Below are 19,728 nucleotides of genomic sequence, written 5' to 3'. Positions count from 1 at the left end.
CGGTAATTAGTTTGTCACAGAGCCGTCGCAGACGGTGATTCGAAAACCAACAATTTGACACTTTCTGGTGGTCGCTATATGTTTTGACACTTCGAACAGCGGCTGACTTTAGTTGCACGATAAGAATTATGAGAATATTCAATCAATGTATCAATTTGTCAACTCGAAATGAAATTCACTACACAAACCGAGTTGATTCGTATTTGAATGTGTTAATTCGGTACAATTCTAATTATTTTGAGAAATCTTTTCGTGATCTTTTGATTCGACCATAACCCGAATATTACTGACGCCGACTTTCAGCTACATCGAATTATTCGCACATTCCACGCCGCTGTTTTCACACTTATAGAATCAATACCAACTATAATTCTACAAGAATCAAGAATCACAAGTATGTGCATTATACAGTTATTGTCTTTATCAACATGAAATCAAACTCTTAACAAAAACACGCATCTTATCACTCGTCAACTCTATCATGAAAACCCTCGAACCCGTATTATTAAGAATGTTATAGTACGGTATCGGAATCCATTCGCGAGATGTACTAAAGGTAAATCCAAATAATCCAGAATGAAATATTTGGACTTGACATAGTGTGAATAGAAATAGGTTTGACAAACATGACTACCAACTTTGATCCAGTCACATTTCAAGATTACACTTTGAAACAATCCTTGAAACTTACAACTCTATTCACGACTGAGTTTTCCATTTGTCAAATAGAGTTTCAGTAAATACTATCGCGATATTTTAATGTGTTACTACACACAATAGAATCAATCAATGAAATATCGCCCGTTGTTGTAAATATTTCTATCTTGACAACCACTTATGCATACCGCGATCGACTTGTGACGCGATGAGTTAAATCGAATATTTCAATCTATTTGTCGAAACCTTGAACAAACTATCAGGTTATTTTTTGTTGCGATCGAGTGATTCCCATACACAAAAGAGTAAAATACAAAAAACCTTGTCAAGTCAATCCGTTTGTAACTTACCCAACCAAAACAAAAAGTATCCTTACGAAAAGTAGTCAAGACTACGCAAGTAATCACTACAACCAACAAACATATCAAGTTCGGTTTTAGGCATATACCACCAACTCGTCTTATTGGAATGTCAGCAACTCTTTACGGTCATAGTTACAACCACATTATCTAATTTACCCGACCAACTCGTCATGATCATTCCTCAAATCAACACAAACGCGATCACCGACTTGAGTTAACCACAAAACGGCATCAAGTTTTTAATCCACTTGTAGCTGACAGATTATTCGAATACATCGATGGAGACTATTATTGAACTCGTCGATATTGTTACTTCAACAAATTATCGCTTACGCCGACTGCGAAAGTTAATATCGAATGGTAAGACTTGATCACATATTTGTTGAACACAGACATGACAAAGAACATGATCGGGATTTTATAAACTAGTCATATTACTTTTCACATCTACCAATATCAGAATACAAGTCATCAAACTTTTTTGTTAAATGTAACATAGCACTTTTGGAATCGGATTCGTTATAGTCGTACAAATTGTATTAAACCCAACATCAAAACAAAGGGACTTTTTTAGTTCATTGAAATCAAATCATTCGTCTTCGACTTGTGCTTTTTTAGATTGCCCGCAACAATTCGTTTCGAGTGAGTTGTAACCAAAGTCGGGATATCTTTGTGTCCACAGATATGGAAGATGAATATAGCTAACACAATCACGAATCGACGTTTCAGAGTATTTGACGGATGTAATAAACTTGTTAGTGTCACCTATCTAAAAGTACGCACGCGTTCGATTTCCATACCGACTGTTGCGATGTTTAGGATTCACTTACAATAACCACGGGTGAGGATTTTACATCAATGTCGTTACTGTCGGAATTCACAACAGAGAATTGAAACATTACACAGGGTGAAAATATCTCTTTGATATCAAAGCACTACACCAAGTACACGATTAATACTCAACTCCGCTCACACTTTCTATATTACATGCTAAATGTAAAATATCACGAGGTCGCACTCTAAGACTTTGATCATTACAAAAGTAAATTGGAATATGTTTGCTAGATGCATTCAAATCAGCTAGAAATGTCTGGTGCACAACAATCGTAATATCAAGGAAGTACTTGCTACACTATAATTCACTAAACGTGTTTTGTATTGTTGTTCATTTGTAGTATTGATTGTTTTTGAACCCTCAAATAATAATTCCCGACATGAAACTAAGCCGCCGAAAGTCGTTACCATCACAAAGAAACAATTTACACGATGTTTGCCAAATGTATCCTATAGTTAGGTGAACTGGAATTATTTGTAAAACACACTCTGGTAAAGAAATCGAAAAGATATCCTACACCTAAATCTGATAAAACCATTTTGCACTTTGTGTTCGTCAGTAGTATCCATTTGAATTTTTCCATTTCCTCTCATCAAAGTAGATGTAATCATAGTCGCTAAAGAAATTACTTGGATGTGTTTGAATTCTAGACATAGTTCTAATTTACTCGACGCAAGACCCAAGAACAACCGTAGTTTACAACCGTGCACACATATCCAAAATATCGCACACTATGCTATTCCTAAAGTACAAACACCCGATACAAAATATTACTTGTTGTGTTGTTGTTGCGGCATCATCTTCACAATATCACCCTCAATACAAATGATGTTTATGTGTAACATGCTATTGATTTGAATCACACCCACCTGACGGAGGAGGATTTACTCAATCTTTACAAAATGGATATTGACCAACATCACATCATCGGATTGTATCTGTTTTGTTGGATATGAGTTATGTTAGTTTAACAGTAAACAAATTTCACCAGCTTGGATTATGAATTCAATGCGTTAGCAGTCATTCAATATTTTGTTTGTGTCAACTAGTTACTTTGTATGTTACTCCACAACTCTTACAAAAGTACGAAGGATATTAACATCGCACTAAGTAATTAACTTTACTCGATATTCTCGCATTACGAAACTAAAGAATGGTTGGTTAGACTCTACAAACTGTTTCGATATCACAAGACCTTTATTGTCTGAATGGGTGTTCATGTATCTTAATAATCAAATAGTTCAACACAGAACTAGCACTAACAGAAACATCAGAGTTGTTTACACAAAAGTTTGTATATGTGCACAGTATGCGAATACCATGTGTAAGTCCAGCACAATTGCGGTATCCATCCGAGTTTAGTTAACACAAATTTATTACAACGGAGTCACGTAAACTTTCGTGAAAGAAAAGCATACTCACTCCCAGAAGGTTATGTCAATGCCATAGCAGTACCCCAACAGCAAAGTACATATGTTTTCTAGTCACGGTCCTTACATCTTTCACATAGATCAATCTACTTTGCTAACGAAAAGTGCTGAGTCATCACATGATCACCCTCACAACAAAACAGCTAGTAGATATTATCATTCAAAAAATTCCTAACCCTTTACACACCAGTAACAAATCATACAACGAATATGTTTTGTGGGTCGAATTGTTGTTCAGTGTCAAGTCTACCTGTTGAAACGTACATTAAAAACAACACAGTCACAATCAAATTAAAACCACGAATCTATTTTCATTTCGTCACATACAGAAAAATAAATTTAATTTCCCAAAACATACTTGTAACCAATCGCTTTCATTAAACATACAACACCATAAAAGTATTTACTTTCTACAACATAGACATTCCGATGTAGTCAAGAAATATTTTTATTAATCAAAATCATCGACTTCTGTTTACGGCGTTAGTGTGTGCATGTCATATATGTGGGATCCGTATTAAAATGGACACGACGCGACTGAATGTAAGGAGATAGAAGTCTATCGCATAGATTTACATGCGGTCTTCGCTACGGTTTCAAAAAACTAATCATCTCTTTTGCATTGATCGAGACCGAGCAAGTTAGTTAATGGCCATGATTGTGTTTGTCATATGCGAATGATAGGGTTACTGTCAAATCTACATACAACAATCTTCTGACGATCATAATAGCAATTTCATTTTCCGCCCCTTCATAATTGTACAACTCGGTAACTACGTTTAACAAGACCAATCACACTACCGGCGTTGAACACAAGATACCTACCCAAGTAAAACTATCATTCTGGTTTGGACAACTGACGTTTACCTGTGTAAAATTATCACTTGGAGGTCCACCGTTACCTAACTAAAATACCATTGTCCTTTGGAGATTTATCGTTTACCCAGTGTAACAATCCCCTTTTCACTTGGAAATCTATTTTTGCCCTGGATAACAAACCTCTTTCATTTGGAAATATATTTTTTCTCTTGGTAACAAACCTTTTTCACTTGGAAATATATTTTTTCTCTGGGTAACAAACCTTTTTCACTTGGAAATATATTTTTTCTCTTGGTAATAAACCTTTTTCACTTGGAAATATATTTTTTCTCTTGGTAATAAACCTTTTTCACTTGGAAATATATTTTTTTCTCTGAGTAACAAACCTTTTTCACTTGGGAATATATTTTTTCTCTTGGTAATAAACCTTTTTCACTTGGAAATATATTTTTTCCCCGGGTAACAAACCTTTTTCCCTGAGCAACAAACCTTTTTCACTTGCAAATATATTTTTTCCTGGGTAACAAACCTTTTTCACTTGGAAATATATTTTTTTCCCTGGGTAACAAACCTTTTTCACTTGGAAATATATTTTTCCCTGGGTTACAAACCTTTTTCACTTGGTGATCCGTCGTTTACCTGAGTAAAAATATCATTTTCCTTTGGGGATCTGGCGTTTACCCAGTGTAACAATACATTTTCTCTTGGTCATCTAGCTTTTCCTAGAGTAACAAAACCATTTTCATTTTGAAATCTGACAACCACACCGACAATTTGATATTTTTGTATTTTCCTACAGCGAACAGCGACAAAATATACACCAACAACGACTCCGATACATTTGTCTAATCAAATATTCACTTGTGTTGGTGCATCCCATCAAAATCGTCGGTTACCCACATGCAATGCGCTCTTGTACACAGAAATGCATGTTTTGGAAAATTGGACAATAGGCTTCGATAGTTCTGTGATGTCCGGGTTCGTGCTTTGGATTTTCCAGAGTCAAAATGTCTGAATAAAACACCTCCTTGACGATGGTTGGTATGTGGATAACGGTGTTCGGAAAACGGTTGGATTTATGTCACCCATCGCGATAACAATTCCAGGTCGAGTTTTCCCCCGCGCGTTTACTATATTGTGTCTTTATTGGTCAATGTATGTCTCGACATTCAGTTTGAAATCGGAAACCCTGATAAGTATGTAACCGGATCCGGATATCAACTCTGAATCGATAAACCAATGAACAATATTCAAAGTAAACATGTTACATTCCACGAAAAAATACCATCCAGACATACGTCGCGCTTGTTTGCCCACATCAGTATACGCGTAAATGGAGGTGTGTGACATTGCATGCAATGTGTTGGTATACAAACATCGATCCACAGACATTATCATAGCCGGTAGTTTTGATGTAGATCGAATGTCACCCGATAACAATACCAATAAGCCACATTGCAATGACTCTGAGTCAATCTGAAGCGTGACATACAGACACACAAACATGGAACCGTAACATGGGTTATTCGCACGACGGTGAAAGTGAACTATACTGCATATACCAATAGAGCGTTCACAGTCGAATATGCGAACCGTGCACAATCATATACCCAGATTTTTGTTGGATATGTACAAATCCGATAAATCGATACATTTCTTTTCCTTTGACGTCAACAATACAAGCACCATTCCAATGTATCGCTCGAATGTGAGGTTCATCTGGTGTAAAATCCATGTCAAATAACACCAAAGTGTGCTTTCCGTGTTGTATTATTTCCACCGACGCTTCTTGTCTGTGTCGTAACACTATGGTGCGGGGAGTTGAAAAACGGTGGATTGTGAAACGGATTGACATGACCAACAGAATCGACGTCAATAGACTTGTGACGATGTCGTTTCAAAATGATACCGATCTCTTGTGGCGACGACCGTTTCGAAATGTCACCGGACGAACTGGACCCTTACGATGATGTGTTTTATGATTGCGTGTGAAATCGCGAGCTAGTGTTCTATTGTGGTGTACGATTGCAGTCTTCATTCCACAGAAACACGCCTTATTGGAACACAGTATCAGTCCAAGATTTGCAGAATCGCTGTTCACGATATTTATCTGGAGTCGTTATGTGGGAGTAGCGACATCCATTCATCGTAACTGAAAGACTGATCGCAATCATTTCGAGCACCCGTAATTCGATAGTTCGCATTGGTCAAACGCTGCAATCTCAGCAGAAAACTTCGGTGTCGACAACACGATGGATATTGACCCATGTATCCAATTGATCTGGGACGTCTGTCCGAAGATAGGGTCATGACTATCTTGTAATGTTACAACGCGATAAAACCATCGAGTAAATCAGTGAACGGGGTCGAAATATCGATGTAATACCGCGGACTCAGAGTCGTTGCAATGTGGCTTGTTGGTATGACATTGTTATCGGGTGACATTCGATCTACATCAAAACTACCGGCTATGATAATGTCTGTGGATCGATGTTTGTATACCAACACATTGCATGCAATGTCACACACCTCCATTTACGCGTATACTGATGTGGGCAAACAAGCGCGACGTATGTCTGGATGGTATTTTTTCGTGGAATGTAACATGTTTACTTTGAATATTGTTCATTGGTTTATCGATTCAGAGTTGATATCCGGATCCGGTTACATACTTATCAGGGTTTCCGATTTCAAACTGAATGTCGAGACATACATTGACCAATAAAGACACAATATAGTAAACGCGCGGGGGAAAACTCGACCTGGAATTGTTATCGCGATGGGTGACATAAATCCAACCGTTTTCCGAACACCGTTATCCACATACCAACCATCGTCAAGGAGGTGTTTTATTCAGACATTTTGACTCTGGAAAATCCAAAGCACGAACCCGGACATCACAGAACTATCGAAGCCTATTGTCCAATTTTCCAAAACATGCATTTCTGTGTACAAGAGCGCATTGCATGTGGGTAACCGACGATTTTGATGGGATGCACCAACACAAGTGAATATTTGATTAGACAAATGTATCGGAGTCGTTGTTGGTGTATATTTTGTCGCTGTTCGCTGTAAGAAAATACAAAAATATCAAATTGTCGGTGTGGTTGTCAGATTTCAAAATGAAAATGGTTTTGTTACTCTAGGAAAAGCTAGATGACCAAGAGAAAATGTATTGTTACACTGGGTAAACGCCAGATCCCCAAAGGAAAATGATATTTTTACTCAGGTAAACGACGGATCACCAAGTGAAAAAGGTTTGTAACCCAGGGAAAAATATATTTCCAAGTGAAAAAGGTTTGTTACCCAGGGAAAAAAATATATTTCCAAGTGAAAAAGGTTTGTTACCCAGGAAAAAATATATTTGCAAGTGAAAAAGGTTTGTTGCTCAGGGAAAAAGGTTTGTTACCCGGGGAAAAAATATATTTCCAAGTGAAAAAGGTTTATTACCAAGAGAAAAAATATATTCCCAAGTGAAAAAGGTTTGTTACTCAGAGAAAAAAATATATTTCCAAGTGAAAAAGGTTTATTACCAAGAGAAAAAATATATTTCCAAGTGAAAAAGGTTTATTACCAAGAGAAAAAATATATTTCCAAGTGAAAAAGGTTTGTTACCCAGAGAAAAAATATATTTCCAAGTGAAAAAGGTTTGTTACCAAGAGAAAAAATATATTTCCAAATGAAAGAGGTTTGTTATCCAGGGCAAAAATAGATTTCCAAGTGAAAAGGGGATTGTTACACTGGGTAAACGATAAATCTCCAAAGGACAATGGTATTTTAGTTAGGTAACGGTGGACCTCCAAGTGATAATTTTACACAGGTAAACGTCAGTTGTCCAAACCAGAATGATAGTTTTACTTGGGTAGGTATCTTGTGTTCAACGCCGGTAGTGTGATTGGTCTTGTTAAACGTAGTTACCGAGTTGTACAATTATGAAGGGGCGGAAAATGAAATTGCTATTATGATCGTCAGAAGATTGTTGTATGTAGATTTGACAGTAACCCTATCATTCGCATATGACAAACACAATCATGGCCATTAACTAACTTGCTCGGTCTCGATCAATGCAAAAGAGATGATTAGTTTTTTGAAACCGTAGCGAAGACCGCATGTAAATCTATGCGATAGACTTCTATCTCCTTACATTCAGTCGCGTCGTGTCCATTTTAATACGGATCCCACATATATGACATGCACACACTAACGCCGTAAACAGAAGTCGATGATTTTGATTAATAAAAATATTTCTTGACTACATCGGAATGTCTATGTTGTAGAAAGTAAATACTTTTATGGTGTTGTATGTTTAATGAAAGCGATTGGTTACAAGTATGTTTTGGGAAATTAAATTTATTTTTCTGTATGTGACGAAATGAAAATAGATTCGTGGTTTTAATTTGATTGTGACTGTGTTGTTTTTAATGTACGTTTCAACAGGTAGACTTGACACTGAACAACAATTCGACCCACAAAACATATTCGTTGTATGATTTGTTACTGGTGTGTAAAGGGTTAGGAATTTTTTGAATGATAATATCTACTAGCTGTTTTGTTGTGAGGGTGATCATGTGATGACTCAGCACTTTTCGTTAGCAAAGTAGATTGATCTATGTGAAAGATGTAAGGACCGTGACTAGAAAACATATGTACTTTGCTGTTGGGGTACTGCTATGGCATTGACATAACCTTCTGGGAGTGAGTATGCTTTTCTTTCACGAAAGTTTACGTGACTCCGTTGTAATAAATTTGTGTTAACTAAACTCGGATGGATACCGCAATTGTGCTGGACTTACACATGGTATTCGCATACTGTGCACATATACAAACTTTTGTGTAAACAACTCTGATGTTTCTGTTAGTGCTAGTTCTGTGTTGAACTATTTGATTATTAAGATACATGAACACCCATTCAGACAATAAAGGTCTTGTGATATCGAAACAGTTTGTAGAGTCTAACCAACCATTCTTTAGTTTCGTAATGCGAGAATATCGAGTAAAGTTAATTACTTAGTGCGATGTTAATATCCTTCGTACTTTTGTAAGAGTTGTGGAGTAACATACAAAGTAACTAGTTGACACAAACAAAATATTGAATGACTGCTAACGCATTGAATTCATAATCCAAGCTGGTGAAATTTGTTTACTGTTAAACTAACATAACTCATATCCAACAAAACAGATACAATCCGATGATGTGATGTTGGTCAATATCCATTTTGTAAAGATTGAGTAAATCCTCCTCCGTCAGGTGGGTGTGATTCAAATCAATAGCATGTTACACATAAACATCATTTGTATTGAGGGTGATATTGTGAAGATGATGCCGCAACAACAACACAACAAGTAATATTTTGTATCGGGTGTTTGTACTTTAGGAATAGCATAGTGTGCGATATTTTGGATATGTGTGCACGGTTGTAAACTACGGTTGTTCTTGGGTCTTGCGTCGAGTAAATTAGAACTATGTCTAGAATTCAAACACATCCAAGTAATTTCTTTAGCGACTATGATTACATCTACTTTGATGAGAGGAAATGGAAAAATTCAAATGGATACTACTGACGAACACAAAGTGCAAAATGGTTTTATCAGATTTAGGTGTAGGATATCTTTTCGATTTCTTTACCAGAGTGTGTTTTACAAATAATTCCAGTTCACCTAACTATAGGATACATTTGGCAAACATCGTGTAAATTGTTTCTTTGTGATGGTAACGACTTTCGGCGGCTTAGTTTCATGTCGGGAATTATTATTTGAGGGTTCAAAAACAATCAATACTACAAATGAACAACAATACAAAACACGTTTAGTGAATTATAGTGTAGCAAGTACTTCCTTGATATTACGATTGTTGTGCACCAGACATTTCTAGCTGATTTGAATGCATCTAGCAAACATATTCCAATTTACTTTTGTAATGATCAAAGTCTTAGAGTGCGACCTCGTGATATTTTACATTTAGCATGTAATATAGAAAGTGTGAGCGGAGTTGAGTATTAATCGTGTACTTGGTGTAGTGCTTTGATATCAAAGAGATATTTTCACCCTGTGTAATGTTTCAATTCTCTGTTGTGAATTCCGACAGTAACGACATTGATGTAAAATCCTCACCCGTGGTTATTGTAAGTGAATCCTAAACATCGCAACAGTCGGTATGGAAATCGAACGCGTGCGTACTTTTAGATAGGTGACACTAACAAGTTTATTACATCCGTCAAATACTCTGAAACGTCGATTCGTGATTGTGTTAGCTATATTCATCTTCCATATCTGTGGACACAAAGATATCCCGACTTTGGTTACAACTCACTCGAAACGAATTGTTGCGGGCAATCTAAAAAAGCACAAGTCGAAGACGAATGATTTGATTTCAATGAACTAAAAAAGTCCCTTTGTTTTGATGTTGGGTTTAATACAATTTGTACGACTATAACGAATCCGATTCCAAAAGTGCTATGTTACATTTAACAAAAAAGTTTGATGACTTGTATTCTGATATTGGTAGATGTGAAAAGTAATATGACTAGTTTATAAAATCCCGATCATGTTCTTTGTCATGTCTGTGTTCAACAAATATGTGATCAAGTCTTACCATTCGATATTAACTTTCGCAGTCGGCGTAAGCGATAATTTGTTGAAGTAACAATATCGACGAGTTCAATAATAGTCTCCATCGATGTATTCGAATAATCTGTCAGCTACAAGTGGATTAAAAACTTGATGCCGTTTTGTGGTTAACTCAAGTCGGTGATCGCGTTTGTGTTGATTTGAGGAATGATCATGACGAGTTGGTCGGGTAAATTAGATAATGTGGTTGTAACTATGACCGTAAAGAGTTGCTGACATTCCAATAAGACGAGTTGGTGGTATATGCCTAAAACCGAACTTGATATGTTTGTTGGTTGTAGTGATTACTTGCGTAGTCTTGACTACTTTTCGTAAGGATACTTTTTGTTTTGGTTGGGTAAGTTACAAACGGATTGACTTGACAAGGTTTTTTGTATTTTACTCTTTTGTGTATGGGAATCACTCGATCGCAACAAAAAATAAGTTTGTTCAAGGTTTCGACAAATAGATTGAAATATTCGATTTAACTCATCGCGTCACAAGTCGATCGCGGTATGCATAAGTGGTTGTCAAGATAGAAATATTTACAACAACGGGCGATATTTCATTGATTGATTCTATTGTGTGTAGTAACACATTAAAATATCGCGATAGTATTTACTGAAACTCTATTTGACAAATGGAAAACTCAGTCGTGAATAGAGTTGTAAGTTTCAAGGATTGTTTCAAAGTGTAATCTTGAAATGTGACTGGATCAAAGTTGGTAGTCATGTTTGTCAAACCTATTTCTATTCACACTATGTCAAGTCCAAATATTTCATTCTGGATTATTTGGATTTACCTTTAGTACATCTCGCGAATGGATTCCGATACCGTACTATAACATTCTTAATAATACGGGTTCGAGGGTTTTCATGATAGAGTTGACGAGTGATAAGATGCGTGTTTTTGTTAAGAGTTTGATTTCATGTTGATAAAGACAATAACTGTATAATGCACATACTTGTGATTCTTGATTCTTGTAGAATTATAGTTGGTATTGATTCTATAAGTGTGAAAACAGCGGCGTGGAATGTGCGAATAATTCGATGTAGCTGAAAGTCGGCGTCAGTAATATTCGGGTTATGGTCGAATCAAAAGATCACGAAAAGATTTCTCAAAATAATTAGAATTGTACCGAATTAACACATTCAAATACGAATCAACTCGGTTTGTGTAGTGAATTTCATTTCGAGTTGACAAATTGATACATTGATTGAATATTCTCATAATTCTTATCGTGCAACTAAAGTCAGCCGCTGTTCGAAGTGTCAAAACATATAGCGACCACCAGAAAGTGTCAAATTGTTGGTTTTCGAATCACCGTCTGCGACGGCTCTGTGACAAACTAATTACCGAAATATTACCTTGTGAGCGATCGGTATGTCTTTTACACCAAATCACTAAAATGGTTATACCCGAGACATTATCTTGTTAGCGATCGCGGGATTTGTAATCTATTTTACACTTTTTGAAGTGTTAATTTACGAGCGCGGTTATTTGTTGGTTGCTTTTCGTGTCGCTGCTGAATACTGAATACTCCTGAATGTAATAGCGCTGACTGGATTAGTGTAATCGATAGTAGCATGTGGCTGGCCGTGAAACAATTCCACACGCAGGTCATTCGAAATATAGGTCGCACTGCTTAATCCTCACAACAAGCCGCGTTTCCGTTTGTGCGGCACGATATACACATTAACAAAGATTCATTCACATGACTATTTACTTGATATATATTCAACACCGCGCGAGAGACGCCTGAAAGTACGAATCACGACCGCACCCATAAGAACACATGGCGAATCACGACAGATCCCGTAAGAATACTTGACACATCACCAGAGATACCATAAGAAACAATGGCACATCACGACAGATCCCATAAGAACCAATGGCACATCACCAGAGATCCCATAAGAAACAATGGCACATCACCAGAGATCCCATAAGAACCATTGGCACATCACGAGCGATAGGGGGTCTGAAAGGGTACCATCACCAACACGAGTTTTCATGGCACATCACCGACGCAGTCTATACCCGAAAGGGTACCATCACCAGAGATCCCATAAGAACACATGGCACCTCACCAGCGGAAGGGGGGGTCAAAAGGGTGCCATCACCAATACGAGTTTCGCGGCACCTCACCAGCGGGCCCATAAGAACCCTAGGCACATCACGACCGATCTACTATACTACTCACGTCACTGTCAACATTGTCTGATAGCGCAGGCACAGTAGACCCAGGGGGCTCTTTTTAAAGAGTGGACATCAGTTGACCGAATTTGAGGATCAATCCAAGACTATTGAAAAGAAATATTTGTTGCCAAAATTCGCAATACAATTGAACTGCTCAGTAATCACGCAGATATCATACTCGATACAGTTTTTTTTCTGCAATAAGTTGTGCGTGACAGAAGGGTGTATTTCATAGAATAATTGAGTAATGGAATGGAAAGTTGCACATGACGTTACCACCAATTTTACTCTGGCACAGTTAGTATACTTCCTGGATTGTTAACAATTTTTGTGAAATTTTACCAGCAAACTTTCATAAAAATCTTTATCACAAAGATAACCGATTGCAACAGAATCAAATTCATTCTCTAAGGATATACCAGTTCACTTACAAAACACCGTGATGCTTACCAGTATTCCATACAGCAAATGCATTTCAAAAAGGTGCCAAGTTCAATACATACTACCTGCAAAATAGAGTTTAGTTCAGTTACCGTATCACAATAAACTCAGAAAAGTCAAATTTGGGGATTGGGCAAAACAAATACTACCCCTTGTGATCCATGGTTTGTTGAAAAGATTGTTTGTTTGGCTGTGCTATTATTGGGGCGATTTTTTGGACCTAAAAAGGTAAGATTTTGACTAAAAAATTCAAATTCACACATATTTTGATGATGAAGAACTTAATTTTGACCCCATGTACTTAAATTAGGTGTTTCTCACATAGTGTTAGAATTGTATTACCGGAACTTATCTTTATTTCTGGCTGGAGCTGTCTGTTCTTCCGAAGTAATTTGATCTGAAAAAATCTTTTAGCATGAAAATTGACAAATTTTTACATGAAAAAGAACTTATTTGATCGAAATCTGGACCCATGAATAATCCTAGTATTAGTTACATCTCGTATTATGGTAGAAATAATTAAAAATTTGTTGTAGTACAACGAAAGATACTTTCCTACATTTTCGGGTAGAAAGTGTCTGTCCTAACTAAGTAGCTTGGCAAGAATGAAGAAAGAACGTTCACCAGCTGCAGTTGTTGGCCGGCAACACTGAAGTTGTGCGTACACTGCACTCTCTCTCTCATTATGACAAAGTTGTCTACATTGCAATTATTCATCATACGGTTTCTAATAGAAGAACCAATGCCCACGCAGTCTTGCTTCAGTTAGGATAGTGCAATAGGCTACGTTGAGTACTTGTTTCATTTGACAGTTTATGATTCACAATGAGCAGACGATGGTCCGTCTACAACGGTAGGACTATAAAGTAGGCTACAAGATGTAAGTTGTAAAATGATAAGTTCACCGACAGTGCAATCATCTATGATACAAACGAAATGCAAGTTGCCAACAAAATTTTGACTTTGTAAAGAATTTTGGCAATTTTTGACCTAACGGTACAATTTTGACAAAATTCTGACCTATTTTGACATTTCAACAAAATCGCTCTAGTTAACACCTTACCACTTGGAATAAACAGTAGGCCTGCAGTGTAAAACGTGTTGCAGTTGAAAAACAATCAAAACCGTTGCATGACTGTCATACCGGCATTCAATTGCTGACATTGCAGTACTTGTCCACAATGGACCACAATATCGCCTACATAGTGATATTTCAGTGTGGATAGAGAGAACATCCCTTTATCCATATGCCAAAAAAGTTACTTTTATAGCAGCTTCCCATCAGTACCGTAGTACTGGACCTGGTCGCAGCCTGGTATATTATCAGATTCGAAGCTCGATCATCCGGCAATAATATCAGACGAATCATATACTACAAAACATCTAAAGAACATTCATATGAATAAGGGATATCAGTAGCCTGCTAAAACATCTAAAACAAACGACGTTACTGCAATGTCAAAACGAGTTAATTTTATTACTATTCTCACATTACATACATTCAATAACATTTACCGCATTTCCATACCTTACAGTACATGGATGTTAAGATCCTTTACGCCATCAGGTAGCAGAAACTGCTTCAATATATCCATTTCGCCAAGTTTTTTCGTGTACCCTACTCTCTGCCTGAAGCCTGACGAACCACCAATTCAAATCCAAACTGAAATCGAGCGCGCTCTACCGTAACGAAGGTTGTGACCCCTCTGCGTCACAGGGAAATATGTATATTTCATTGAAATATTACCCTTAAACTTAGTGTTGGGTCAAGTGAGTAATATTATTTTACATATACCGTGATTTAATGTGATCTCCAAACGCAGTGATGGTTTATGAATGCAAAATTGATGATAAATTACCAAGTATAAATTTTCTTGAAAATAAGCCGCAGTGACGAAGTGTTACATGTAAACGGAGAAATACGCAGAAGCGTTGCGACAATAATGGCCCAATGCGTTTATATGCCCACAAAGTGTGTCTGTACGCAGAAAAAAGTGTTATGAAGTGTTCAATACGACCTTGCGGATTTACAGTGTAGTAGGGGTACGGGGCAATCTTGACTTCATATCTTTACTGCATCACGAGAACCAAATCCTTGTGATTGAGGTGCTGTCTACTGCTGTAAAACTTGTTAATGGGGTAATATCGGTAGCAAGTATAGAAACCAGTTTTACACTCTGCTCAATATCAATGTAGCGATAGGCTACTCAGACGCCGAATACATTGTCCGGTCTGGCCTAGACCGTTAAGGTGTAAGCTTATATTCCCTGGCAAGTCCTCGACGAAATTGTTGGCAAAGCGACGGAAGATATTGATTTTATAGGAGTATTATATCCTTTGATTGCCTCAGTTGAAACATTTAGTGACGTTTAAAACGCCAACATGTACTTCTGCATTGTGACATGATGTGGCCCGAGTCGTCGCTAGGTATGGTGTACGTTAATATAGGAAAGGAAAGGAAAGGACGTAGTTTATTTTTGTCCTTGATGTTCTTGCGGCATATACACCGACTCATGATATACATACACACGATCTGCGCATATGCATACCATGAGTGCATGATGTGCATATGCCGCTGGACAAGGAAGTGCAGATATAGCCTTTACGACTTTCTAAGTCATGCACCACCCCTCCACGCTATCCCAGTAATGCATGAGCGCCAAGCAGGGAAGCCATGGATACCAGTGTTACTAATCAGGTCTTTGGTCTGACCCGGCCGGGAATCGAACCCACGACCTACCGATCAAGAAGCCGGACGCTTAACCATTACGCTATCTTGATCGGCAATATAGGCTATCACTTCATTGAAAGATAGGGTTGGAATTAGCAATATGACGTCACGTGACGTCATGAGGTTCACGTTCGTGTTCACACAGAACCTTTCAAAAAGGTTCGCGTTCACACGAACCTGAACCTTTCAGAGGTTCACACCATCCCTAGTTATAATTACCTGAAAAATTGTAATATATGAAAAAGGTTCACGGTACAGAACGTACGAAGGTTCGTTTGCGAAATTCAAACTCCAAATTTCTGAGGTTCACACAAAGAACGCGAACTTGAACCTCACGTTTACACTATCCCTTGCGTAAGTGTAGCAATACTCTGCTAGGTACAGTAGTTAGTATACCTCGGAACACTATTAGAAAATAAACGAAAAAGTTTCTGAGAAAGGTAAAAATCTCGAAAGAAATATACTCTTTGCTCAATTTACATTTATTTGGTTTTAAAACTACGAAGATCAGCAAATAAGCGGAAGAGCCGACCATGGATAGCCTAACTTAATACTCTTTTTGTATACCTATTTACTTTATCCCCTGAGCAGGAATCCGAATTGTGCTGATATTTCGTCAAACATAATACTTACGCTGTCAACACCGACGAATTAACAAAATACACAGCACCGCACATATATCTACGTGACTACGTCCATATTTGCACCGCAAGAAATTTTACCTCGCTTTATTTGAATATCATCTCAATTCGAAAGTGATTTCTACTTCAGACGATTAATCATTAGTGGAAATATTCTTATGAACATATCGGTTCACGGTTCTTTATAACGCAGTACGAATGTTTGGGTGATGTTATTGATGTGTAATCTGACTCCAGAAGGTTGCGTTGCGTATCCACTGCGAGATTATAAGAGCGTGATAGTTGTTTATAATATTTTCTGACGCAAAGCATGAACCTATCTGGTTTTAATTGGGGATGTGTTATGTTCCGAGATAATGCGTGAAGATATGTCTATGTTTACAATTATTTTTGTCTTATACCGTGTTTTACTGAATTAACAAAATGGTGCAATAGATATATTCCGTAATATTCTTCATGATAGACGCGTTATTTATTTTGTCCCCATCGAAGTTATATAGATAATATTTACCAGAGCCTTCAATATGTACTTGTACAATGTACATATATAAATGTTACGCAGACCTACTTTTTATATACATTTTAAACGATATATCAGATTACAAATCCATCCAGATCAAGAATATAGATTGCTTACTATGGCGAACGTTTATTGCATGTTCCTCCTGTTTGCAATTACAAACTGCTTTGGGCTGCCTGTGAATGGCACGTCTCCCACTCTACAGGATGAAGTCAAAGCTCTTAAAGAACTGGTTTTGAGTCTTCATGGTAGGTAGAGTTGGTAAATGAGACAGATTTCAGTGCCGATATTACGACTCACCCGATATACAATTATGTCTTCTTTTTCTCAGGAATGTGTCAAGTTAAATATGGGGATCATTGTTTCTTCTTTGAAAGTGAAGGCCCGGGTTCAATGAACTCGAACGCGGCGAAATATATATGCCGAAGAAAAAATGCGGCTTTGGGCAATGTATATTCATCCACTCATTTCAATCTGCTCACCAATTATGCACGAGAGTTGATTGGAACTCGTCAAGACGAGGCTACTAGAATCGCCATAAATACGGGAATGACATTCGACTCATATGTGAGTGCAATTGTTTTTGTAAAACTCATGCTTATGTAAATTATATTCGTATGGGTAAGTAGGTTACATTTCACTATATCTGCACGCTATTCAATTTTGAAAGACTTTCACCCAGCCTGAGGATACATGAATCATTTCGACGAGGCATCGTGATGGTATAGGCCTGCTTCATCCCGGCAACTATAATATTTTGAGAATTCTATGGTGGCTCGCATAATTCATTTATCCGCTTTAAATCAGTGCAGTGTGTTTCTTTCCTAGATCTCGATCTGGTCTGAATTATTCGTAAACCGGACATAGTTATATCTTAATTTTCAGTCGTCACTTGTATACTTGTCTGATGGGTCCCGAGCGCCGTTCGTTCGTTGGATGGATCCATTCCCAAAGTATGAACCAGCTGCGTCGACGGTTACATTGAATGTGCATCGTAAAGATTTAAGTCAGAGTGACGGATATGTTAATCATGCTAGAGAGGCTGCACATTTCGGAGCTCTTTGCCAAATAAGGGTTTAAGTGCGCCATTGATATCATTCCTGTTCCGTTCGGAACTTTTACATCATGCTAGCGTTCTGCTAACTGTCTCAATAGTCTTAAATAGCCTAGTTTCCGCAAAAGTTAATTGTTTTCTGTCGAATCGGTATACTAGTATAGAAATAAGTTCTGATAGGGTAAGGATATGCATAATTTATTTAAAAAATCATCGATCGTCTGTGACTACATTTGTATAGCTTCGAAATCCACTGTGTTCGGTACCATAGCCAGTAAGTGACACGCGCACCAACGTGGTTACGACGGTATGGCTTGATCAAGAAAACTGTGCCCAACCCTGCATCGTACGATCAGTTTGATGACACACTAGGCTTGTCTGCAAAACTCTAAAGATCGCGGTAAATACTGTTTCTGTTCAAAATTTATTATAAAGGGCTTACGGGTGTCCTGTATATCGCATTGTACATTGTGTGAGTATGTGTGCCTTGGGTAGAAGAAAAATATAATCTGAAGAAGATTACGATTATTATAACGAAACTTAAAATAAAATCCTCTTTTCGTGAAACGAGCAGATTCGCATTTTGTCACTGGGCCCATTATTTTTCTCTGCGGGTCTCATTCGCATCGTGCGTATCAGGCACAAGATTCTTCGGCGCCGGTCATTTCGACGGCTGAACATATCAATATCGAACGTTTTGTCCAACATGCGGCGCTTATCATTTTAGGAGATCATCTCAAGAGGTCGCCTATTTCCCGTACCGTTATGTCTTGGCGTCGTCTCTCTTAAAAACACTCAGAGACGAAATATCGGTTTTCCATAGTCGTGCCCCCACAGGCTGCACAGTGCTCACTGCTAGACTACAGCATCCCAACGGCCATATATACGATATTAGCATGCCGCTCTATCATAATTGCTAGTACGCTTGTAGTCATTGTTATATAAATCTTGCTGTATTTCGATGTATTGTTCGGGGGTATCCACATCTTAAGCGATTGGTGACCCTTATACCTCCATGAATTTGTTAGGAATAGTTACTGGGAATTGTTATGAGTGCGACCCGCGAGAAAATATCTTCAGATTCACGAATGAATTTTGTCATTAATATTAGTAGTTTCACATGCTACTATCAAATATTTATCCTTTCTCAGCGTATATGAGCAGATTCACCGACGGAGTTGATAGTGGGAGTGTTTTAGAAATTTTAGGGCAAGTTATCTATAATGATGCATATTCGGGTGGGCATATTATTAATCCTGTCATTAGTTGCATGCTGTTATTACTTGACCTCGCATAAGGTTGTTGGTATCATAAAAAGATATTGGAATCGCCCAAACGTACCAGAAACAAATTTCTTTCGTTAGGAGCACACGATTCCGACATGGTATTTCCATATAGGGCGCACCATTTTACTATACTCTGTATACCGTGCG

At 37.6% G+C, this 19,728-nt stretch overlaps 1 protein-coding gene and 1 long non-coding RNA gene across 2 annotated transcripts in view; one reads left to right on the top strand and one right to left on the bottom strand.

The window, feature by feature from the left end:
• Positions 1-19,728, bottom strand: part of LOC145443014 (uncharacterized) — a 301,527-nt gene that overhangs the window by 95,026 nt on the left and 186,773 nt on the right. The gene's annotated exons all lie outside the window — the stretch shown is intronic.
• LOC145443299 (uncharacterized) lies at positions 17,288-18,865 on the top strand. The gene is made up of 3 exons (XM_080321287.1): positions 17,288-17,489; positions 17,573-17,808; positions 18,127-18,865. Exons 1-3 carry the CDS (start codon positions 17,360-17,362, stop codon positions 18,319-18,321), a joined length of 561 nt encoding a protein of 186 aa, XP_080177413.1. The 5' UTR covers positions 17,288-17,359; the 3' UTR covers positions 18,322-18,865.

This window comes from Botryllus schlosseri, chromosome 7 (assembly GCF_051294905.1).
Source record: "Botryllus schlosseri isolate E-star chromosome 7, Bs_hap1, whole genome shotgun sequence".
Taxonomy (NCBI): Eukaryota; Metazoa; Chordata; class Ascidiacea; order Stolidobranchia; family Styelidae; genus Botryllus; species Botryllus schlosseri.
Note: the sequence above shows the minus strand (reverse complement) of the source record. Positions and strands in the feature narration are given on the sequence as shown.

Bases quoted from the DNA above. Each gene is read 5' to 3' on its own strand.
- LOC145443299 (XM_080321287.1), top strand. From the start codon at position 17,360: ATGGCGAACGTTTATTGCATGTTCCTCCTGTTTGCAATTACAAACTGC. The intron at 17,490-17,572 runs GTAGGTAGAGTT...TCTTTTTCTCAG, and splicing joins ACTGGTTTTGAGTCTTCATG to GAATGTGTCAAGTTAAATAT. The intron at 17,809-18,126 runs GTGAGTGCAATT...CTTAATTTTCAG, and splicing joins GAATGACATTCGACTCATAT to TCGTCACTTGTATACTTGTC.